The 25152-nt window shown below is 39.5% G+C and overlaps 1 protein-coding gene across 1 annotated transcript; it reads left to right on the top strand.

The window, feature by feature from the left end:
* Nucleotides 1-12451: 12451 nt before the first annotated feature.
* her8.2 (hairy-related 8.2) lies at nt 12452-16036 on the top strand. Its single transcript, XM_081370369.1, has 4 exons — nt 12452-12627; nt 12730-12825; nt 12964-13042; nt 14209-16036. Exons 1-4 carry the CDS (start codon nt 12562-12564, stop codon nt 14553-14555), a joined length of 588 nt encoding a protein of 195 aa, XP_081226495.1. The 5' UTR covers nt 12452-12561; the 3' UTR covers nt 14556-16036.
* Nucleotides 16037-25152: the final 9116 nt, after the last annotated feature.

Genomic DNA, 25152 nt, shown 5'->3' with positions numbered 1-25152 from the left:
TATACAGTGTTGTGTAAGTTATTCTAAAAAAGTAATTAATTAAAGCATCTTCAGCAGTGTAATTAGATTACTGTACTAATTACTCTAGTAATAAGTAATGTAATAAGTAACATTTTAATTTCTTTCTAAATCTCAAACAAACCTCAACCAGCTGAACGAACAAGGACAGATATGAATCTGATCTTTTAATTCATTCAAATAAATATAAAATTGCATAAATTATTCTTGAACTGACCAAAATATTTAAAAGCAGAAGGTGACTGTCAGGGTTTACAGAGGAAGCAGACAAGATGGTAAGTTTAACTCTTTTAATTGCAGAAAGAACGGAGATGCAGGAAGATGGTGAGTAACAGCAACACAGAATAACAGTGAATGCTTAGCTGATTGGTAATGTCTCTCTATTTCTCTCTCTCGTAGTTGACCCAGGATGGAAGGCTGAAGAGGAAGGCGGGCTGGCAGAAGGATGAGGTGGGCTGGCAGAAGGATGAGGATTAGCGTCAGGTAAGTATCCAGGTAAGTGTGTAGGGAGTCTGTGAGTCATGTAATGACGAGACCAGACAAGTCACTGCAGGGAGAGTGCACCTTATAAAGGGAGTGCTGGTGATGGGACACAGGTGACAGTGATTAGTAGTCCGGGGATAATGAACGGGTGACTGGATGAGAGGGCGGAGAAAGAGAATGAGTGGGCGGAGGTGATGATGAGCGTGGTGGTGGAGATGGAATCCTGACAGTACCCCCCCCTCCCAGGGCGGCTCTCAACGCCAGAGAAGGGCGCTGCCAGCGGCGAGGTTGACACCGACCCCTGGGTGCTGGACGGTCTGGATGGTCTTCATGGAAATGGGAAAGTAGGGCTGGATCCAGGATGTCATCACGTAGAACCCAAGAGCATTCTTCTGGCCCGTAGTCCTCCCAGTCCACCAGGTATTCCAGACGGGGACCTCGCCGCCGGGAATCCAGGATGGTATGGACGCGGTAGACTTGTTCCTCTTCTACAGGAATGGGAGGAGGAGGTACGTCCATGGAAGTGCCATCTGTGGGAACAGGAATGACTGGGTCAGTGAAAGGTTTGAGTAATGAAATGTGAAATGATGGTGAAATTCTGTACTGAGGAGGAAGGTTGAGCCTGTAGGTAACTTCGTTCAACTGCCTCTGGATGGTGAATGGTCCGATGAATCGAGGACTCAGCTTACGGCAAGGCAGTCGGAGGCGGATGTCCCGAGTTGATAGCCATACCTTCTGTCCTGGCCGATACTGAGGTGCATCAAGACGACGACGGTCCGCATGTTCCTTGTGCCTCTGAACTGCCTGTTGGAGGTGCACATGAGCTGAGTCCCATACCCTCTCGCTCTGATGGAACCAGAAGTCTACAGCTGGAACCTCAGAGGGCTCACCCGACCAAGGGAAGAGTGGAGGTTGATATCCGAGAATACATTGGAAGGGGGTGAGCCCGGTGGTGTTCTGCCAAAGGGAGTTCTGAGCGTACTCGGCCCAAGGGAGGTAGCGGCTCCAGCTGTCCTGGCACTGATGGCAGTATGTACGCAGGTAACGTCCTATCTCCTGGATCTTCCGCTCAGTCTGTCCGTTCGTCTGAGGGTGGTAACCAGAAGAGAGGCTGACAGTGACCCCGAGGAGCTTAAAGAAGGCGTGCCATACCCGGGAGATAAACTGGGGTCCCCTGTCTGAGACGATGTCCTCTGGGATACCGAAATTCCTGAAGACATTATTGAAGAGAGCTTCTGCTGCTTCAAAAGCTGTGGGAAGACCAGGTAGAGGAATCAGCTTACAGCCCTTGGAGAACCGGTCCACAATGACGAACACGCAGGTGAAGCCTTCAGAATTGGGTAGATCAGTCATGAAATCTATGCTGATATGGGACCATGGTCGTCGAGGAAGAGGTAACGGCACGAGCTTGCCTTCAGATAGCCTCCTTGGGGTGTTGGTGATGGCACAGACTGAGCATCCGTGGACGAACTTGGAAACATCCTCGGAGATGGATGGCCACCAGTACCGTTGACTGAGGAGCGAGAGGGTACGCTTGCTACCCGGATGTCCAGAGCCCGGAACAGTATGAGCTGAGTCCAGAAGGGGTGTCCGAAGATGTGGAGGTACGAAGATGCACCCTTCTGGACCTCCCGGCGGAGCGGGTTGGCGTGCCACTTCTTGGGTGATTTGTTGGTCTAGTTCCCAGAGGATGGGACTGAGGATCATGGCTGGAGGGAGGATAGTCTCAGGATGAAGGTCTTCCACGGAGGCATGATGAAGCCGAGATAGTGCGTCCGCCTTGCAGTTCTTACTCCCAGGCCGATACGACACCACAAAGTCGAACCGTGTAAAGAAGAGAGCCCAACGGGCCTGGCGAGAGTTCAGTCTTTTGGCTTCTCTGAGGTACTCGAGGTTACGATGATCTGTGATGACCTCGAATTGATGGTTAGCTCCCTCCAGCCAATGCCTCCACTCCTCGAGGGCCAGTTTGATGGCCAGCAGCTCCCGGTTGCCGATGTCATAGTTCCGCTCCGCCGGGGACAGCTTCTTGGAGAAGAAGGCGCATGGAAGGAGTTTAGGTGGCTCACCCTGCCGCTGAGATAATACAGCTCCAACTCCAGTGGAAGAGGCATCCACCTCTACCACAAATGGAAGATCAGGATTTGGATGGACGAGGATAGGAGCTGTAGAGATTGCTTCTTTCAGGCGTTTGGAAGGCTTGAATCGCGCTGGAAGAGAAGGACAGAGACTTGGGCCGTCCTTTGAGTGATGAAGTGAGAGGAGCACTGATTTGACTGTAATTTTGGATGAATCGTCTATAGAAGTTAGCAAAACCCAGGAATCGTTAAAGTTCTTTAACGGAAGAGGGTTGTGGCCAGTTCTGTATGGTTTCCACCTTCCTCTGGTCCATTTGAATGCCGTGTTGATTGATGATGTAACCCAGGAATTGCACGGTTGAGATATGAAATTCACACTTCTCCAATTTTAGATATAACCGGTGTTCTCTCAGTCTTTCCAGTACCTGGATGACATGTTGGTGATGCTCAGACAGTGAAGAGGAATAGATGAGTGTGTCATCTATGTAGACCACTACGAATCGATTGAGGAATTCACGAAGGACTTCATTCATGTATCCCTGAAACACGGCAGGAGTGTTGGACAATCCGAAGGGCATAACCAGATATTCGTAGTGGCCTGATGGGGTCACGAAGGCTGTCTTCCACTCGTCCCCTTGCCGGATTCGAATCAGGTTGTACGCACTTCGGAGATCCAGTTTTGAGAAGATGCGTGCACCTCGTAGCTGTTCCAAGGCGGCTGGGACCAGAGGAAGGGGATAGCTGAACTTTATTGTCTGTGAATTCAGTTGACGGTAGTCGATACACGGCCGCAAGCCTCCGTCCTTCTTGGCCACGAAAAAGAAGCTCGAAGCGGCAGGGGAGGTCGATGGTCGAATGAACTGCTGCTCCAAGGCTTCCTTAACATACTCCTCCATGGCCTTCTGTTCCGGGATGGACAGAGGGTATATGCGACCCTTGGGTAGGATGGCTTCGGGTAGCAAGTCGATTGCGCAGTCCCATTGCCAGTACCTTACTGAATACATCCTGGAACGCCCGATACTCCACTGGGATCTCAACCTGAACTTGAGTCTCTGGGCTTTCCACCGCAGTCGAGCAGATAGGAACACTGGATTCACCCGTAGTAGACTTGGAACGAACTGAAGGTTGAGTCTTCTTGATAGAACTAAGACAGGAAACGTGGCAGTCTTCACCCCAACGAAGAATTTCTCCGGTTTCCCAGTGGAGTTTTGGCTGATGTTGCACTAACCATGGGCGTCCCAGGATGATATCCGCGGTGGACTCCTCCAGCACCATAAACGAAATCTCCTCAGTATGCAAGCAGCCAATGCGAAGAATTAAAGTGGGTGTGTAGTGACGAACACGACCTCGTCCCAATGGCTTGCCTTGTATGGTCTGTATAGGAAGATCTTGGGCGAAGCGGCGTCGGCGGATATTCAGCTTCTCGAGACATTGGGTGGATATAAAGTTCCCCGCTGACCCGGAGTCGATGAGAGCTTGCGCTGGGAGACACCCATCAGGACGTCAGGATATGTACTCTGGTACGGATTAAGGATTCCATTTTTGGAGTTAGCTGAATTGAACTTACCGCCGGACGCGGAGGTCGAATGGAACAGGTGCTGAGGAGGTGTTTATCTGATCCACAGTATAGACAGAGATGATGCTGAATTCTGCGCTGGCGTTCAGAGGGTGATAGATGGGTGGAGTCAACTTCCATTGGAATAGGTGCTGGAGGAGTGATGGATGTAGCAACAGGCGGAGAACTTACAGTGGGTGCAGACTGATCACACGCTGTGAGGCGCTGGGAGATGCGAATAGATTTCTGGATCAGATTCTCTAACCCCATGCTGTCTTCGTACACAACCAACAGATGGCGGATGTTGGGATTTAAACCATGTTGAAAAGCTGTGATCAGAGCGGTCTCATTCCAGCCGCTGGATGCGGCTAGAGTGCGAAACTGCAGGGCAAAAGAACTCACCGATGATTTTCCTTGACGAAGATTATACAGTTGGTCGTGAACTGACAGTTCGGAGACGGTTTGCCCGAAAACCTCTTTGAAATGTTGAGTGAAATCTGTAATGGATTTTACCACTGTAGACTCTGAATTCCACAAAGACTGAGCCCACTGAAGTGCTTGACCTGATAGAAGGGAAATCATGAAAGCCACTCGGGCGGAATCGTTACGGAATTGATGTTCATTCATGGTGAAATATAGTGATGTTTGAAGGAGGAACCCACTGCAGTTCTCCGCCTCACCGGAGTAGGTCGCTGGCCGGGCCCTGGGACTCGCAGAGGCAGTGAACGAAGCAGCGGGTGTTTGCGGAAGTGAACGTGATGGAATGGAAGCAACGGATTCGGCAGGGAAATCCGTGGATAAGTCCTCGGAAGACTCCGCTTTCTGCATGTTGGGTCTGGTCTTCTGTCAGGGTTTACAGAGGAAGCAGACAAGATGGTGAGTTTAACTCTTTTAATTGCAGAAAGAACGGAGATGCAGGTGTTGAGGCAAAAACAAGTAACTAACAAAATAGCATCAGGCATAAGAGACATCAGGATTCGAATTGTCCTTAAAAGATATTTATTCTTGCAAGAATGTTCCCAGTCCATCCACAGTCCAGCTGCAGGCGGAGTGAGACTCAGAGCAGAGGTTGACCAGCTACTTTATAGTGTTCTATTCAAAAGCTATCTCCTACAGCCCCCACTAAACAAAATAACAAAAGGGACCCCCCCTTGAACCCTTCACAGCACAAGGAACAAAAGGGACCCCCCTTGACCCCTCCCCAGCACGGGAATCTCCTTACCTCTGAAATCTCACACACACACACCCTGCAGCTGTATCAATATCATAAAAGAAACTCAAAATACAGCCAAAGAACGCATGGCATTCGTTTGTTAAATCGTTGAAAATAAAATACAAAGAAAAGATGAATTTTTCCACAACATTTCCTCCTCTTTATCATTCTCTGATAAACAACATAGAAAAAATTCACTCTTGTTTTCTAATCAAACCCATTATACTATTAAATCTTTAAGAATAGAATTAATTCAAGTCTTAATTCAAGAACAGTTATACCCTTCATGTATATCAATACTAAGCCCTAATTTGATTCAATCAAATAAAATCGCAAAACTTTTCTTCAACCATTAATTGGTCAACATTTTCTCCAGATATGTTGATCATCTCGTTGCTTCATGGACGTTCCATCTTCACCAATATGACACTTTGCATGCCGTAGAGAGGATTTTTTTTCCAACGTTGGCAGGGGAGATATGTTTCTAGCACATATCATTGATCCCCTACTTTATTCTTTGCGCTGGCGTGTGAGGTTGTTGATGTTGGTTGGTATAGTTTAAGGTCAGATGCTTGGACCCAGGTCTAACACCCTTCAATCATTTTCAAATCCTTACAAGATTTTCCCTTAGATCACGATCGCACCCCCACTGGAATGAGTCATTTACTGTCTACTGTCACCTGCGAATGGAGGCCTTAAGTGATTTTGTTAGTGAGCGAGTGTCTTGTCGTCCCTTTGGTGTGACCTGTGAAATTTTCAACCTGAAACATATCACCGGATAATTTCTTGCTCATTGAATAGCACTCAGGGTCCTTGTTCCCCTGAAAAAAAACATTCAACCCATGTTGCTCATGTTAACAAAACAATACAGAATCAGTTCTGTTTGGTTCAATCCATCCTGACATCCTGCAAAATGAAATTTTTTAAGTTAGGCATTACACAGGGTTAGGCACTGTTTCTTCACTTTGCTCATGCCATGCGCAAAAGTCTGCATCTTCTGTAAAGAAAAACAAATGTTGAGGTTATTGTCACAAATTTTTTTTTTTTTTTTTTTTTTTTGTCTGCTGTGCTGCCACATCTGCTCCGGCGTTTCCTGCCCTGTTTTATGGTGGAGGCTAAAATCAGACAAAGAAGCGGTCAAAAATGTCACTTCTATCATTTAAGGTCTGCATTATTATTTTAAAGACTTCTTTAAAATCATTCAGTTTTACTTTTAAAACATTTACAAATTGTCCTCTAAATTTGTCAAATCTGATTTGTTTTAGCTTTTCCATATCTATGAATCTTTTCAACTGAAACACTGTGCTTTACACAGGCTCAGACAACAGCTTTCAGCTGATATTGAATGAGAGAGAGACTCTTGAGGCATTCAGGACTGGTACACTGCATTCTCATAAACTTTTAACTTCAGACTTTATCTACCATCTTTTTCAACTGTAGCCCATCTTAAGGCATCTTTTCCATGAATTACATGTATTGTAATTTAGACATAATATCCACTCAGAATGAGTCTCTGTTGCACTGAAACTGTGGCAGTTTCAGTCACAGCACATGCCAGATTCAGATAAGCAAACCTGTTTTGGCCAAATCACAATCTTATCTTTTAAAATCAACATTAACAAGCCTTTGTTTAATCAAATGCCTTTTACACATTTTACATTTAGCAACTGTTAATCCTGTAACACTGCTTCTGTTTATTTTATCTTAAAGAAATAATACGAATTATTCTAGTTCTTAATAACAATTTCATTTCAATTTTACTTCAATGTTTTCTCTAGGAGTTTATCAATCTGCTTCTATGATTCAACTTTTGAGGCTGCTCCCTGCTTGTGATACATTTTTTTGATTATCATTATAAATCATTCATTAGATTTGTCTCTCCATATCATCTAAAACCTTATCAAAGCATTTCATTCAAAACACAATCATCCTTTTAGTGACCGGTACTTTTAAAATATTTTGCAACTCATTTAGTCTTATCTGTAATTTTATGTCAACCGGTACTTTTTATAGTTCTTTCCTTTCAAAAGGAATTCCTTACACTTAAATCTTTCAATCTTCTTACAACTTTCAAAAGTTCCAACTATGAACTTTATTTCTCCCTTATTTACTTTTACAGTCAGTGCGCATACAGTCACTGAATGACCCAGCTGACTGCAATAAAACACTCTCTGTTATTCTGCCTTTTATCTTTCTAACAGCTTCACCCTATTTTGCACTTCTGAAACATTGTGTTGTATTCAGGAAATGCAACAGAGCCATTGATAAGCAGTTCTCTGTCTTTTCTTTTACAGTTGCAAATTTCAATTTCAATAGCTGAAACAATCTTCATCATATTAACATTGATCTACTTTCTAACCCATATTAACACAGACTTTTCTCTAAATTTGTGTCATTTTGGCACTTTCTTTGTTTGGAGCCAATTAAGTTATTGTTTATTTTTCCAATCACAATCAAACTTTTACAAAACATCATCTGCAAATCTCTTCAGAGCATGAGCAGAACTGCTTATAGCATTTGCTCTCTATTATCTCACTATTTATCAGGACTGTTCAGTTACTCTTCATACAGTATTAAAACTTTAACGTGTCATTAATTTTATCAACACTGGTTTTAAAAGCTTATTCTTCTATCAAATGGTTAGTTTGCAGATTCAACATAAATCACAAGATTGTATTATAATTATTCAGTCCTACTTATCTCTACTGTTTCACAGAAAACACAAGATTCCCTAAATCTTCTCAGTCTCTAAATTACACAGCTATCCTAGATGCTTGCACCTTCAACTCTTGTTACCAAAATATGTCAATCTATTCTTCAATACTCTTGTTATGAAAATTCTCTAGACATCACTATTTTACCAGTAAAATATAATTGTTCCCCATTCTGCTTAATAAAACATTCCTTATCTTTCCCTACATGCCAGTTCCTTTTGCATCATTTTCCCTTCTTTTCGCTCTACCTCATCTAACCAGTACACGATTGTTTGCTTACAATCCACACGTCTCTCACACAACAACCTTTTGTTTTTTCACTTCCCTCGAGTCTCTCACCGCTGTCAGCCTAGTGACACTTAACATTCCCTCCCAGGGAAAATCATGGTACTTAATCAACTTTTGCATAATTCATTTGACTGTAAACCGGTGTATAAAAAATTATCTGGTTTACTGTTAGATGACCCCATTTTTGGCTGAATTCCTCTTTTCTGGATTTCACAATTCGACACGTGTCTTACAGAATCTGTCAAACGTCTTCGACAGACCCGATCTTTTACTCCGAGATCGGACGGACCTCTGCTTGTTTACGTTCCACTCAAAGTTTTCTCAAGTGCGCTTATTCGCTTGCTCAATTCTTTTTACTTGATTAATTCAACCTGGTCTTGTAATTACGTTCCACTCAAAGTTCCTCCACGTGCGCTTATTCGCTTGACTCAATTCAATGTGGTAAAACTTCGAGTAGAGCACAATCACCCAGAAACTTCTCAATTCTTTTTACTTGATTAATTCAACCTGGTCTTGTAATTACGTTCCACTCAAAGTTCCTCCACGTGCGCTTATTCGCTTGACTCAATTCAATGTGGTAAAACTTCGAGTAGAGCACAATCACCCAGAAACTTCTTAATCCTGTTTTAAACTTTCTCTAAGGTTTACATAAATTTCGAGTAGAACGTAATCATCTCAGCAGCTGTGATTTCTCTGAATCACCAGTGGATCCCCTGTCCACTAACGAGCTAAGTGAGGCAGAAACTGGTCTGCTTTGTCAGATCAATTTCTCCCCATAAACATTTGTGATTAACTGACTCACCTCTCGCTCGTACCAAAAAAGCAAAACTCAGCCAACATGGTTCACGTTCACTCACAATTATCAAAATAATTTAACTGTCTCTTACCCTAGATGCTTTTACTGCCTCCGAGTTCTTTCTGAATCCAGTGGGTTCCTCCTGGCCCTGATAGCAGTTTTGGCTCTTCTCTCTCAATTCGGCGAGGTAAGACTAAAGCCTTTTGTGCTTTAGGGTGATCAGTCCGTCAATACGCTTTCTCAGGGCCAGAAGAAACCTCATGGATCCCTCTTCTGACACCAACTTGTTGAGGCAAAAACAAGTAACTAACAAAATAGCATCAGGCATAAGAGACATCAGGATTCGAATTGTCCTTAAAAGATATTTATTCTTGCAAGAATGTTCCCAGTCCATCCACAGTCCTGCTGCAGGCGGAGTGAGACTCAGAGCAGAGGTTGACCAGCTACTTTATAGTGTTCTATTCAAAAGCTATCTCCTACAGCCCCCACTAAACAAAATAACAAAAGGGACCCCCCCCTTGAACCCTTCACAGCACAAGGAACAAAAGGGACCCCCCTTGACCCCTCCCCAGCACGGGAATCTCCTTACCTCTGAAATCTCACACACACACACACCCTGCAGCTGTATCAATATCATAAAAGAAACTCAAAATACAGCCAAAGAACGCATGGCATTCGTTTGTTAAATCGTTGAAAATAAAATACAAAGAAAAGATGAATTTTTCCACAACACAGGAAGATGGTGAGTAACAGCAACACAGAATAACAGTGAATGCTTAGCTGATTGGTAATGTTTCTCTATTTTTCTCTCTCGTAGTTGACCCAGGATGGAAGGCTGAAGAGGAAGGCGGGCTGGCAGAAGGATGAGGCGGGCTGGCAGAAGGATGAGGCGGGCTGGCAGAAGGATGAGGCGGGCTGGCAGAAGGATGAGGATTAGCGTCAGGTAAGTATCCAGGTAAGTGTGTAGGGAGTCTGTGAGTCATGTAATGACGAGACCAGACAAGTGACTGCAGGGAGAGTGCACCTTATAAAGGGAGTGCTGGTGATGGGACACAGGTGACAGTGATTAGTAGTCCGGGGATAATGAACGGGTGACTGGATGAGAGGGCGGAGAAAGAGAATGAGTGGGCGGAGGTGATGATGAGCGTGGTGGTGGAGATGGAATTCTGACAGTGACATTAAAAACATACATTTTATCATGCAAATTTTGATGTTAAATTCACTATTGTGTCTATATAGAATTGTTCTATACAGTATTTAATGCAATTGCATCAGACATAACTAATTTAATGACTGAAAAATTAAGAGTAATCCTTTACTTTACTTTTTCAAGGGAATCTGTGGAAGGAATTAAATTACAGTAATGAACTGCTTAATTACACCCAGCACTGGTCCTATATAACTACATGGGTTGTGAGGTCTGGGCTCATCTGCTGTTTCTGTGAGGGTGAAAACAGCTGAGCAAGAGCGTCAGATTGATTTTGACATTGGTGTGGACATAATCTGAATTCTACAGTGTTACAAGTTGAATGTATCTAATGATGTCCATCAGAGGCCCTGGGGCTTTTAATTTGGGGGCCGCATGCTGCATTCTGCAAAAATGAATACTATATAGACCCATATGTTCTCCACCATAAAACTATATATATGGGTGCAAAATATATTCACACTCGTGATCAGTGGAGAACTCGACAATCGACTACTATGGACTTCGACCGAAAACAGGAAATAAATACAGGTATGAGCGCTGGCCGAATTAACTTCATTTTTATTCATATCTTTCACATCTACTGCAGTCAGATTCACCCGTGTTCACTCTGAAGGAATAACTCACATTGGCTGTGCACTTGTAATGACACATCAAGGATGTTAAGAGGCTAAAAGCAGGTTTAAAACTTGCCCCATTGAAGTCAACAGGGTGCAAATTTTAAAAAGAGGATAACACGGTGTAGGCAACAACGATTTTTGTCATTGTTTTCTGTACTGACAGCACTCCAAATTTACAAAAAAATGAGCTCAGTGTTCAAATTGAGTTCTCCTTTAAGCAATGCAAACTGGGAGGTTAAAAAACTATTTGGTTCTTACTGACGGCCAGAGGCAGTGCTTCCCCCTGGCGGTCATCCAGAACTCACCCTTGTGATGTGTAAACAGAGCAGTGTTTGCCATTCTAAACTAGCACTGACAAACCAATGGAACCTTGTTAAAAAAAACTAAAAAACGTTTTCTATAAAAAATAGAAAAGGTAATTGCGACTCACAATTCTCACTTTTTTCCCTCTCAGAATTGCGAGTTATAAAGTCAGATATTTATATGCCTATTTATCTGAGAGAAAATGTCACTCTTTTTTTCCTCAGAATTTGACTTTAATACTCACAAACTCAAAATAATTTTTAATAACACCTGTGAAGAGAAAATAACAATTGAGATAAGTGAGATAAAAAGTCGCAATTATCTTTAAATAGTTTTATTCCGTGGCGAAACCAGCTTCCATACAAACGTTACAGAGAGAAAGCTGTGCACCTGCCTACAGCTCTGCGCTGGGCCCTTCCCCTCCTCCTTCTCCTCGCACCGGGTCACTCTCATTAGCTTTGGATCAATGAGTGCTTTTGTCCGGTGGAGTTTCCCACGTCTGTGTGCTCTGCTGGCAGTCGCGTGGCTCTAGTCAAACAGATCATCAGAGACTAATTCACAAACATCTGCCCGTGGTCGAAAGCCCTCTGACATCTGCTCACATTCACTGCTGGAGGGTGTAGCCATACAACTTATGGCTTATAGTCTACCTACTTAGGCTCTTTTCTAGACTGCTCATTTCTGACATATATTATTGCATGTATTAAAGTTGTCTCATGTTTAATATTTTGTAATTATATACAGTACATTAATTAGACTTTTTGTTTGTCAAACAATGCCTATTTATCTATCATTTACTTCAGCCATATTACTGGAGTCCCATCTGCTAGCTCTGTGTACCTCTGGGAGTGGATTTGGTTTCGTTTGGGTCTGTTAAGGACAGGGCATGGATACGCTCTGGGTCTCAGGTGTTTGACTGTAACCGAACACACATCCTGGGAATGCCGAAGCACCTTGGAGGACCATCTTGGGTTTTCATGTGACACAAAACTTGTTGTTTCTGTGTGCAGAACGCCTCTAGGCTGGACATCTGTTGTTTGCTTTGAGTGGGTCTATGTGTGTGTGTGTTTGGGGGCTCATGCATTGAATAGAGGCGGTGACCTGTCATTTGTGAGTGATGGGAGCGAGCGTGTGGGAAAATATCTCAGGCAAAGAGCTTGTGCATTGAGATGCTAATGTCCCTCCTATAAATAAAGGGCATGCGCAGCGCGGAGGGCCTTAGAAACACCCAGCACTGAGACAGGAGTGAGTGAAACTCAGTCTTTACTGCACAGAAGCCAGTGGAGATGACTGCTACCAACCTCCAACAGAACGCAGGCCAAAGGCACATCAGCGCCAAAGAGGAGAGAAAGGTACTATAAAAAATCACTACAAAATGTTCTTGAGCATATAACTTAACCTAGACTAAACCTACTTTCCTCTTGTCCTCTGCCTATTTTTGGTCTTTTGTTCAGCTACGGAAACCCCTCATTGAGAGAAAGAGAAGGGAAAGAATAAATCACTGTCTAGATCAGCTGAGAGAGACGGTCGTTGGGGCTTTCAGGCTTGATGTAAGTTAAAATGCATGTTTTAAAGTTCATTCTTGCATGTTACAGATTATAAAGATAAAAATGTTTGTTTAAACCAGGTAATCTTACGTGTCAGTGCCACCAGACTCATCATAAACTGCTTTTCTTTTTAAATAACAGCAGTCTAAATTAGAGAAGGCTGATATTCTTGAGATGACGGTGAAACATTTGCAGAACATCCAGGGCAATAGAGATTCTGGTAAGCAAATGTCATTTGAAATTTGAAATAGCCTTATTTATTTAGTAGTGTTTTAGTTTGTACTGCATGTTTTGTTTTGTTTTACTGCATTGAAATTGAAAAGTGAAGTTTCCCAATTCCAATTGAAACATTGGCTTTTCCGGATTACTGTCATGGAAAAGACTTACCCGGATAGAACAACAAAACCACAAGAACAATTTCACTGATTCATTGATTTCATTGGTGAAGTCCAGGACCCGTATTTATCAAGCTTCTCAAAGTGCCATTTTAGTCTGAACTGCTGAGAATTCGTGAAATTTACTCCTCCTTTCAAACTTAAGTATAAAAGCAACTTTTCAAATTTCTTAATGCTAAGAATCACTCTTACTCTCCCAGTTATTTAAGACAGCTCGAGAGGTCTCTCAAGTAGTTAGGAGTTGCCAGTAGGGGCTTGTGATGCACTGAGGAGACAGAGACGAGCGCAGATCTTTCAGGAGAGGAAGAATGTTTTGAGAGTTTGAGACGAGCAAACGAGTGTAATCAAACGGAAGTGTTTATATAACGTGCAATTTATAAGCGAAAATGTGACACGCACTTTATGGCATGTAACACCCACGTACCCCACACCAATAATCCTACCCAAACGTATAATACGCACGTACCACACACCACTAATCTAACCCAAGGGGTTTACAATACGTATCATATGAACGTAAAAACTAATTTTCGCATATAAATTGCATGATAAACACAATGCATGCTATAGAGACGCATTTCATGAGATCGGGTTGGTATATCATAATGTATTCTCTTGAAAATGATTTATTGTCAAATGTGTGTAAACTCCTCTTAGGAATTTCACCATTCAATGTGAATTTATCTGAGAATATTCTTAAATATAGAAATCTATTCAGTGATTGGTCCATGCCAATGTCATCATCCAAAATCCCGTTTGTGGCACAGCAAAATCATCTCTAAGACTGACACTTAAGATTTAGTCCTACACTTCCCTTAAATTACGACTGAGATGCTTGATAACAAGTGCAACTTTGGGCCAAGATTTTTTTTTACTCTTAAGTCAATTCTTAGCAGTGTTCTTCTTGGGAGTAATTCTCAGATGCTTGATAAATACGGGCCCTGATTAACAATTAAAAATATTTCCCCATAATCTTTCCGTCTCCATTCAGACCCCGTTCTGGATGCAGAGGCCCAACAGAGGTACAGTACTGGCTACATCCAGTGCATGCAGGAAGTTCACAATCTGCTACTTTCCTGCGACTGGATGGACAAAACCCTGGGGTCCCGTCTGCTCAACCACTTGCTCAAATCTCTTCCTCGATCGTCTAAGGACCGCCCTCAGCTCCCCAAGAACTCCCCGACAAGTGTTTCTTCTAGTGATGAGCTGGACAGTCCAAAATCCTGCCCTCCTTCTCCGGTCTTGTACGAGAGGGCCGTCCAGTCTCAGGATCAGTGTTCTTCGCCCATGAGAATGAGCCCTCATCTCTCAGTTCTAGAGATGTGGAGGCCCTGGTGAAATATCTGTCATTTTAACAGATGGTGTCTGCATGTATGTTTATGTAGTGCATATGACTTGGACATTTGTATGTACCGTTTTGTACGGATGTCGACCAAGAATGTATATGTGTGAAGTATGCTGCCAGTCTCAGTGTGAATTCACACACAGTTTTTGCTGACTGTGGTAGCGCCTCCTCTAATATGTATCTTATAGATATGTTTCACTGCACTCGTGTGTGTGAGGTGGATCTAGTCCAGAATAGCTCCCATTTCAGACCCTCTCGACTTCCTCTCTGAAGTGAAGCTACTGTAGCCTGCATTGTAGAAGGCCCCTATTAATAATTTTATTTATTTAATTAACACTATATATTTTCAATGAAAGAATTGTCAGTGTTAGAATCCTTTTTAAATTAAACATTCTTTATCTACTAATTATATGTAGCATTTGAATCCCTATTACTTATGTTCTATGTACAATTTTTAACAATTATTAATAAAGAAGTGGTTTGTAGCATATATAGTCATTTCTTTTTTTAACCTAATTTACCTATTCACATACAAATACAGTCTTCGTAGATTTCTCACCATAGGGCATTTTTTGGTGGAGACTGATGCAGAATGTAAATCAATATCAAACCAATACAAGATTTCTGCAGGCATTTCTGAATTTTGTATTTTGAGATGTGAGAATTGGAGAGTCTAAAAACTGTTCATCTCTTCTCCTGTTGTGGATGAGAGGGCTGCCAACCCTCAAAAGCACTGATCTACTGATCCCCCTGATATATAAAAATAGTTTTGATATTTAATGAGTCCAATCACCAACACAGCACTTGTCAAATCAACGAAACAACAGCTTCATAAAAAGGCTGTTTATATTTTATATAGACCATTATTGACATTTAGAGAGTCCCATTACATAACATCTTACCAATCTTACCTCCTTACCAATGTGTAGACTAGAGCAATGTTATCCTCCATTCCATTATTGAATATTAAGACATACCTAATTTGGATTTCATCAACACTGCCAAAAGATGAAAGTTTCTTTTCACTTGTTTGGATTGAGTGGTTACCTACAATGTACTTCAAATAAGACTCTCTCCAAAAAAAATATCTCCATTCCATATAGTTTTGGTAACACTTTATTTTATGGTGCCCTTGATACAGAGGAATTACTTAATTAATTACTTAGTAATAACATGTAACAAAATGTACTTAACATGTAACTAAGTTATGGAACAGCCTATACTTACAGATTGTAATTACGCAATTATGTAATAGGCAGCTACTGTTACACATGTGTAACAAGCCGAGTCTTGTTACATACGTGTTATGGACTTGGTAAACTGTAATTATGTAAGAAAGTACTTTGTATAACACAATTTAACAACAAGTACTTAAATATGTTAGGCTACTAAGGTCTGCAGTTACACATGGTAAATGTGTATGTTCTGTAGCATTACTTGTATGTAACATAAAATAAAGTGTATCAAGATTGTACTTAAGTGCACTTCCTGTGTATCTACATATGTTATCCATCTGAATTAACCCACTTGTTCATAGCTTAAATACATGGATTAGCTTCCTAATTACATTGCAATTACAAAATATTACACAGGTATAAGCTACGTAAAATAAAGTGTATCAAGAATGTTACTTAAGTGTTTACTTAATACTTAAGTGTACTTTGTGTATACATACCTTATCCATCTCTGCCTTAGTTTGATTTAACTTACTAGTTCACAGCTTAAATACATGCAGTAGTTTCCTAATTACATTGTATGACATAATATTAAACGGAGATGAGCTACGTGAAATAAAGTGCATCAAGAATGTACTTAAGTGTACTTTGTGTATACATACCTTATCCATCTCTGCCTTAGTTTGATTTAACTCACTAGTCCACAGCTTAAATGCATGCAGTAGTTTCCTAATTACATTGTAATTACATAATATTACACAGGTATAAGCTACGTAAAATAAAGTGTATCAAGAATGTACTTAAGTGTACTTCATGTGTATCTATAAACCTTATCCAACTCGGCTTGTTACACATGTGTAACAGTAGCTGCCTGTTACATGAGTGTAATTACAATCTGTAAGTACAGGCTGTTCCATAACTTAGTTACATGTTAAGTACATTTTGTTACATGTTATTACAACGTCTATTATTAAGTACCTAATTAAGTAATTACTCTGTATCAAGGGCACCGTAAAATAAAGTGTTACCAGTTTTTTTTTTGTTATTCACTATTTTCATCAAAACTCTTACAAAATCCAAACTGATCACATTTGTAATACAGCTAGTCATTCTTTTAAAACCTGATCTCATGCTTCAATACAGTTATACACATTTTCAGTCCACATAATCATTGTTTCAAACACAAGATGATTGCATTTGTAATGAGAACATTAGGTTTAATCACCAAAATACAAAAGTATGATCTTCTTTCAATTTAATACTTTTAACAATCAGTTTATGATGAGTGTATGTGAAGTTCCAGCTCAAAATACAAGACAGAACAGGTTTAGTTTAATTATGGTTATAACTTATGTGGTCATCTTGCTTTTATGACATGCTGTTGCATTTGTGTTACGTACTGTATTGCAATAAAGGTGAAAAGAAGGATGCGACAGCTTGAGCAGACTCCCAAATGTATGAATGATCATTCTAGACTGGATCCTGTTTGTTTAAATGTGTATTCTCTTCAGAACGCATGTGTTCGATTTGTAAGAAGATTTGCAACTTCACGTAAACACTAAGCACACTTCTTATTCTTTTTCTTAAAACTAACTTCTTTACCTCCCCCTTCTACTAAGCACCTCTAGAGGCAGTATAAGAAATTACAATACAAGACACAACATTTCCCCTCTTTGTAAAAACGTTCCTTTTAACTGAACCATAAGTAAACATGTACTCAGCAAGCTGCTTCAAACATCGATCTCAGATGACAGTTCTCATGTCCTCAAAGCCAAAGTTCAGTTTCTGCTGGAAAAAGGCACATTGGAGAAAATCTCCACAGAACCCAGCGAGTCAGGCTTTTACAGCCTCTATTTCTTCGTCCCCAAGAAGGATGGTTGCTTCAGGCCCATCCTCGACCTCAGAAGTCGGAATTGCGCTCTCATGAGACGGCCCTTCAGAATGCAAAATTTCAAACAAATCCTCGCACAAATGCGCACAATTCGCAAATTGTGAAATACATTCACATCGAGATAGCACCCCATCACAGATGCAAAAACTCTGATATGAAAATTCTTTCAAATTATTGCCCAGTCTCAAATCTTTCATTCCTGGCTAAAATCTTGGAGGTTGTGGATGCGGCCCAATTAAACAAACACTTAATTTAAAAATAATCTATTTGAGCCTCATCAATCTGGGTTTCAGAAATTACACAGCACTGAGACTGCGGTGGTTAAAGTCACTAATGACATGCTAATAGCCTCTGACTCCGGCTCCATTTCTCTTCTCATTCTCTTGGATCTTAGTTCAGCCTTTGACACTATTGACCATGCACTGTTACTTAATTGTCTTGAAAATGTATTTGGTTTGCCAGAGACAGTTCTTGGCTGGTTTAAGTCCTACTTCACTGACCTGACCGATGTCAATTTGTTTTGCAAAAATAGCCAAATTTTGGTGGCTATAGGTCCAAAGTTGGTTCTGTTCATACTGGTGTCCCACAGGGGTCAGTATTGGGTCCCTTACTTTTTAGTATGTATAATTATCCACTTGGTCAACTATTAAGATCTCTTGACCTTAACTATCCCTTTTATGCTGATGATACGCAGATTTATATTAATTCAAGACTGGGTCAGCAAGTGGACGTTGTGCATCTTTCGAATTGTATTGCTGAGATCAAGATTTGGATGTCTAATAATTTTCTGTCTTTAAATGGCTCTAAAACAGAAGTTATGCTCCTTGACTCGCCCTCACAAAGCAAATTAAAAAATCTTGGTGTCATATTTGATGCCACTCTGTCATTTGAGCCTTTTGTGCAGAATACAGTTAAGACATCCTTTTATCACCACAGATATATAGCACATTTACGTCCTATGTTGTCCTTCTCAGTTGCTGAGAGGTTGATAAACTCTTTTTTTTTTCACGTGTTGACTACTGTAATGGTCTTCTAGCTGGGGACCTCAATTTGTCAACTTCAATATCTACAAAATTCGGCTGCTAGAGTATTGTCTGGGGTCAGGGCTAGGAACCATATTACCCCTGTCTTGGAGTCTTTGCGCTGGCTACCTGTCAGGTACCGTATTAATTTTAAAATCCTTATGTTGGCATATAAGGCTTTGCATAATCTGGTTCCTCAGTACGTGACTGATCTATTAATGTCTTACACACCACGTCATAATCTACGTTCCTCTCAAAGTGGTCTCTTGGTTGTTCCCAAGACACGGCTTCATTCAGGGGTGATAGAGCATTTTCTTCCTATGCTCCTAAGCTTTGGAATTCTCTCCTGGCCGACATCAGGGAAGCAAATACATTAGTGACTTTTAAATCTCTTCTCAAAACATTCTATTTTAGGATTGCTTTTACTTGATTTTTTTGGTTAATTTTTTTATTTAAAGTGTGTTGTTTTCTCTGTTGTTATGTTTGCCTGTAAAGCGCTTTGAGAAAGCAACTTTTTAAAGGTGCTATATAAAATAAATGTATTATTATCTAGGAGACTTGGGTTTCAGGGTCAACTTTGATGTTGTTTCAGACAACAGGACGTTGGTTGCCTTTATAAACTATCAAGGAGTTCTCAGGTCTTGCCCTCTATGGCGAGCCGTCTTCTCCTATGGGCACAGAGGAACCTCTGCTCAGAAGCATGTGCTGTGCTACCAGTGATACAAGAACCAGCCACGGTTCCCAGAATTAGTCCAGCTACTGTCAGCAGCTCCATGGCCCATACCACTGTGGAGACCTCCTATGGAAAGGCTATGTGCTGAAAGTGCTTCCCCCCCCTCCCGTTTAGGACGCAGGTGAAAGAGCTGTAATATAATGGCCAATAATGGCCAATATCGGCAATCAGACCAGCTGTTTGTCTGCTTCGTAGGCTGCACTAAAGGGCTGCCTTTGTTGCTGAAATAATTACAGTAACACAGGCTACAGATGCACACTGGAAAATACATTAACATTACCTAACTTATGTAACATAAAATCCATAATGTTTGTAATAGTATCTATTCAGTGTGTTATCAAAATAATCAGCCTGGTCTCATTGTTAATACGTAGTATTAATACGTAATTTTCAAAAATAGAAAACGTATGTTTTGTACGTTTGGATAGATGCTGAAACGTATGATATGGACGTATCTGCAACAATTAAACGTAACATTACGTTTTTACAGCTACAAAACGTTAAATATTTACGAATCTTTCATATCATTAAGATATCTGTATAATTTATCTTTTACCATTTTATAGATAAATGGAAGATCCCTTAACCCTACTCCCAACCTAATCATAACGTTACCCATTTTATACTGAATACAGAAAGGATAAAACGTACAGAGATGTGTAGGGAAATCACAATTTTATTAACAATATAGCATTAAAAGATTTTTTTAGCAGCTAATCCTACCCCTAAACCTACCCATAACAATTTCTTAAAACTACATAGGCCTAGGCTACAATTATGAAGAAAAACAACATACGTGTAATCACAATAATTTATTTATTGCGAAAATGTCAAAACCAGTACCAAAAGTCGTTCACATGACGATGTGTTGCAGTCACAGTCCTCTCTTTCAGTATATAATAGTTTTGAATGAGGTACAGAGCAGAATTTAAGTTATTAATCCATGAAAATGTTAATCCGGCTTCGCTCAGTGTGAAGGCGCGTGCGTTTCTCCATTTCAAATGTAGTTTACCGACTGTGATTCAAGAGATTGTTTTGAACTCAACTCAAATTTCCCCTAATCTTCCACATCTAGTTGGAAACTGTGATTTCAAGAGTATGAACATTCCTAATAATACGATTAGAAAGATGCTTGATGATATTACACACCCTTTATTGTCTTTTCGAAACTCAGTTAAACACATCTTCACCAAAGATACTATATATTCATTACACTCTAAATACTTAAAATTTCCCATAAATCCAAAAGCGAAAGAAATCCATTTCAAGGTTTTAAATGGTGTGTATCCATCTGGTGAACTATTACGACAGAGATGTGGTTTTGAAACGAACAATTGTGTATTTTGTGATGATATTGAAACTTCTGTTCATTTATTTTTTCAATGTATGCACTCTGAAGGTCTCTGGACTGATATCCACGACTGGTTGCACACAAAGATCCGTATTGAACCTTTTTCTCAGAATAACATTGTTTATGGAGTTGTATTGGACAATAATGAATGGGACTTCCTGGTAAATAATATAATTATTCTTGCAAAATTTTACATTCACAAATGTAAATATATGAAAGTGAAACCTAGGTTCTATGTATTTCATAACCAGTTTCTTTCTTTCACCAAAGCCCTTAACATAATGAAAAGCAATGAAACTTCTTAATTTACTTGAAAAATATACTATCCGATCAAAGCCCTAGCTATAATTTTATTTTATTATTTACTTATTTTAAATTTTGTTGTTGTTGTTGTTGTTGTTGTTGTTGTTGTTGTTGCACCTGCTCCTGTGGAATGTTGAAAAGGATGTAAGCCATATTGTTTGTACATGAGTTTGTTGAATAAATAAATAAATAAATAAATAAACAAACGTACAAATAAATATATATATATAAAAAAAAATGTACCTACTGAAATACTGTCGCAATCTGGGGCGAGAGCCAATGAGCGTTTGATATCACTGCCGTAAAACATGTCGTAACGTTTCTTGAGGGTGCATTTTTTTTATTTGAATTCATCACGAGCGCGGGATTTGACAGTTACGGACTGCGCTGCTAGCCTGTAAAATGGAGATGAAGATTACTCACTGGATAAAGGGCTGAATTTGGATCTCTTTCTTGCAAACGTATGGTTTCTAAAGATTTGGATTATATCAAGTTAATAAAATTGATGTTTTTTGTGAATTTATGTTGGGTTCTGGTGTATTATTGTTCTATTGGAGAAAACGCATTTTGTGTCTCACTGTTAAATATTACAAAATGGTTTAAAGATTAAATAAGGTATTTTTAAGGTTTTAAAGTGTATTCTTGTTTAACTGCATGTAGGCTAATCCTCCGAAACGAGTTTGCAGCAGAAGGCACGAACAGAGCGAAATGTTATTAGCCTAACGTTATTTCTTGAGTAAACTGCATCTAATAAATGCAACTGAAACGTAATTGATAAGACATTTGAATGCAATAGAGTCAAAACATTAATGCCACGATTTTAATATGCATAAATAAGAATACGTACACATATGTACGTCGGTAGAGTTGTTCATACGTAATTAATGTACGTTTTTGTGCTGTTTTAGTACTGTAAATACGTCAGTATTATACGTTTCTGTGTGTATAAAACGTAAGTAAATGTACGTATGGTAGAATTACACGTAAAAATACACACGTATTCTCATGAGATCACGATGAAATAATAGACAAATGTTTTAAACCGAACGGAAAGAGATGCAAATGAAAGGTCTGTTAGTAAGAGCTTTATGAAAGGTAGTTACTGTGAATGAAATGTTAAGATGAAACTCTTGTGTCGTGAAAAGGATAAAATGTTATTTTGGCTACTGTACAAACACAATTGAAAATATGATGAAATGTTTAGAAAAAAGTGCACTTTTGATGATTTGTTGTGATATTAATACTAAGTTTTAAAAATGTAACACCTGCTTGTGGAAATTGCACCAAAGCAATAAAAACAACAACAACAACAACAACAACAAAAAAACTAAATTTAAAGGTAACATCCAGTCACATTTATGACACTTTTGTATAGGTCTGGTGACAAGTCGGTGTCTGACGATTATTTTTCATTCATTTTTGAGTATCTAGATTAGTCAACGAACCTGTAAACACAGCTCCCTTCCCCCACTGTGCACTGTAAAAAAGAATACATTGATTTTATTAATATCTAATTAATAAAAATGAGGCAACAGATTACAAGCAATATTATTAATTAAATTTAACAAATTAGAATTGAGTAATAATTAATCAAATGAATTCCTTAAAAGTTAACCATTTAAAATGAGTAAAATTTACAAAATATCTTTTATTGCCAACATTAAAGACACCTGGTGTTAACAAGCAGAATCACTGAAGGAGAAAACCATAATTAAAGTTACCATTGTGGAGATCAGTGTGTGTTTTAGTTGGGCTCTTGACCTTAAATTATTAACTTTAAGTTTTGTTTGGCTGCTGTACTTGAGTTAGAACAGCCAGAAGAACAAATAGAAAAGGTGATCTGATGGTGTTGGTTGTGATTTAACATAATCATTATTTCACAATCATTAGACCTGAATCACTGAACCTCATGTAGAGTCCAATTTATGAGATAAGTTAACTTTATTATCTACAGCAGTACAATATTTTTAGCCTTTTAATGAAATCCAAATGATCAAATCAATAATAAAAAATAGATAAATATATGTTTTTTTTTTTTCAGGCACGAACATACATCAAGATTTTGCGTATGAATCTCAGCAATGGTGACAAACAGATCACCTTTGAACATAAGCTCATTATTTATTCATGCAGCAATGCATGATGGGGGCCATGAATGAGTTTTGATTGGTGGAACCCAGAATGCACTGCAACATGCTTTATTATTGTCACCATTGTTGAGAATCACAGGCTGATTATTGATGTCTGTGTGTCTCCTTTTTATGTTAGAGAAACTTTTTAGAAATCATTTGCCTTACATTGTAAAATATAACAATGTAAAATATTTTTTCATTGTTAAAAAATATTATGTCATACAAGGCCAGTGCTGCTATAGTTAATAAAGTAAACCTAACTCATAAATTGGACTCTATGAGTTCAGTGATTCAGGTCAAATGATTGTAAATTAATGATTATGTTAAAACACAACCAACACCATCAGATCACCTTTTCTCTTTGTTCATCTGGCTGTTATAACTCATGTACAGCAGCCAAACAAAATTTAAAGTTAATAATTTAAGGGTCAAGAGCCCAACTAAAACACACACTGATCTCCACAATGGTAACTTTAATTATGGTTTTCTCCTTCAGTGATTCTGCTTGTTAACACCAGGTGTCTTCAATGTTGGCAATAAAATATATTTTGTAAATTTTACTCATTTTAAATGGTTAACTTTTAAGGAATTCATTTGATTAATTATTACTCATTCTAATTTGTTAAATTTAATTAATAATATTGCTTGTAATCTTTTGCCTCATTTTTATTAATTAGATATCAATAAAATCAATGTATTCTTTTTTACAGTGTGTGTTCTTTTATATAGGGTTTTATTTTTATTTAGGATACTTTTCAATCCTCTCTTAGCACTAATCTCTATTTAAAAAAAAAAAAAAAGTTTCTAAAAAAATATTTTTTCAAAAAAAGCTTTATATAGGTTTTTAGTTGTTTTGATTATTTTGTGTTTGTAAAATATCAACATCTAAATTAACGAATTATTGTCACAGCATTGCTAACATATTACACATCAATGAGAATTTGGCAGGATAATTGTGCTAAATTGTCAGAATTGTCAGAAGAATATTGTAACAATCCCAAAAATCGTCATGGTCAATTTTACAAGCTTATAGTTTTCTTTATAATGTTGTTTAGTTTTTGTTTGTTTGTTTGTTTTTTATTTTATTTGGAGTTTGGTTTTAAAATGTTACCTGGACATGGTTTCGAAATAGTCATGATGAATGTTATATGTTGTCTATTCTGTAGTCAGACAGTCGAGAGGAGCATCGGGCGCCAGATGAACAGTTGGACACCTGTCGCTCCCCCCCTAACCCACCCCCCTCTCCCGCTATCTCTCTCCCTCTCTTTCCTCTATTGTACTCGACCCTGACTGCGCGTGCAGCTGCCAACTGACGGCATTACGTTACATCCGCGCGACCCCTGACATCTGCGAGCGCAACTCAATTTTGAACAGATTTCTCATGAACTTAAAGGCCCTTTTAAGTCTCTAAGTACATACCTCTTATGCATAAATACCCAAAATTGACCATTTTCTAAATTAAAATGAAATGATTATTCCTAATTAAAAAAATCAGGTAATCAAAGAAAGAGCATGTGTGTAGGTGTGTCTAAAAAATGGCATAAAAAGAAAAATACAAAAACAAACTAAAAAGTGGTGTGTGCAAAACACATGGATATATTGCCTACTACATAATGTATATAATGAATTATTTGTATTCTACAGTCATGTTAACAAGACTCATTAGAGCGTTTGCCGAATAGAAAGTAAAGCCTAACCAGGTTTATAAACAAAAAGAATTGAGTTCAGCTGCAGCTTCGCTTATGTGCGCTTTCGGAGACGGAGACAAAAGCGCGCGCGCCGATTGGCTGGAGCGAGCACGCGAATGTGTCATTCATATGCAAATTAGCTCAGATAAAACCCTCACTCTAGCCTCGCATCGCTAAACTACCAGCCCCGTTTGGTTTGTACACAAAGCACAATAGAGAAGCCCCAATATTGCGTCTTTCCTCAGCTTTATTTCTCGGAGCGAGCGGTTCCGGACGGCGGCGCACCCGGTTCGCA

This window comes from Scardinius erythrophthalmus (genome assembly GCF_964197995.2).
Source record: "Scardinius erythrophthalmus genome assembly, chromosome: 7".
NCBI classification, from domain to species: Eukaryota; Metazoa; Chordata; class Actinopteri; order Cypriniformes; family Leuciscidae; genus Scardinius; species Scardinius erythrophthalmus.
This window is presented reverse-complemented; position numbering and strand designations above follow the sequence as displayed.

Bases quoted from the DNA above. Each gene is read 5' to 3' on its own strand.
- her8.2 (XM_081370369.1), top strand. From the start codon at position 12,562: ATGACTGCTACCAACCTCCAACAGAACGCAGGCCAAAGGCACATCAGC. The intron at 12,628-12,729 runs GTACTATAAAAA...TCTTTTGTTCAG, and splicing joins GCGCCAAAGAGGAGAGAAAG to CTACGGAAACCCCTCATTGA. The intron at 12,826-12,963 runs GTAAGTTAAAAT...TTTAAATAACAG, and splicing joins TTGGGGCTTTCAGGCTTGAT to CAGTCTAAATTAGAGAAGGC.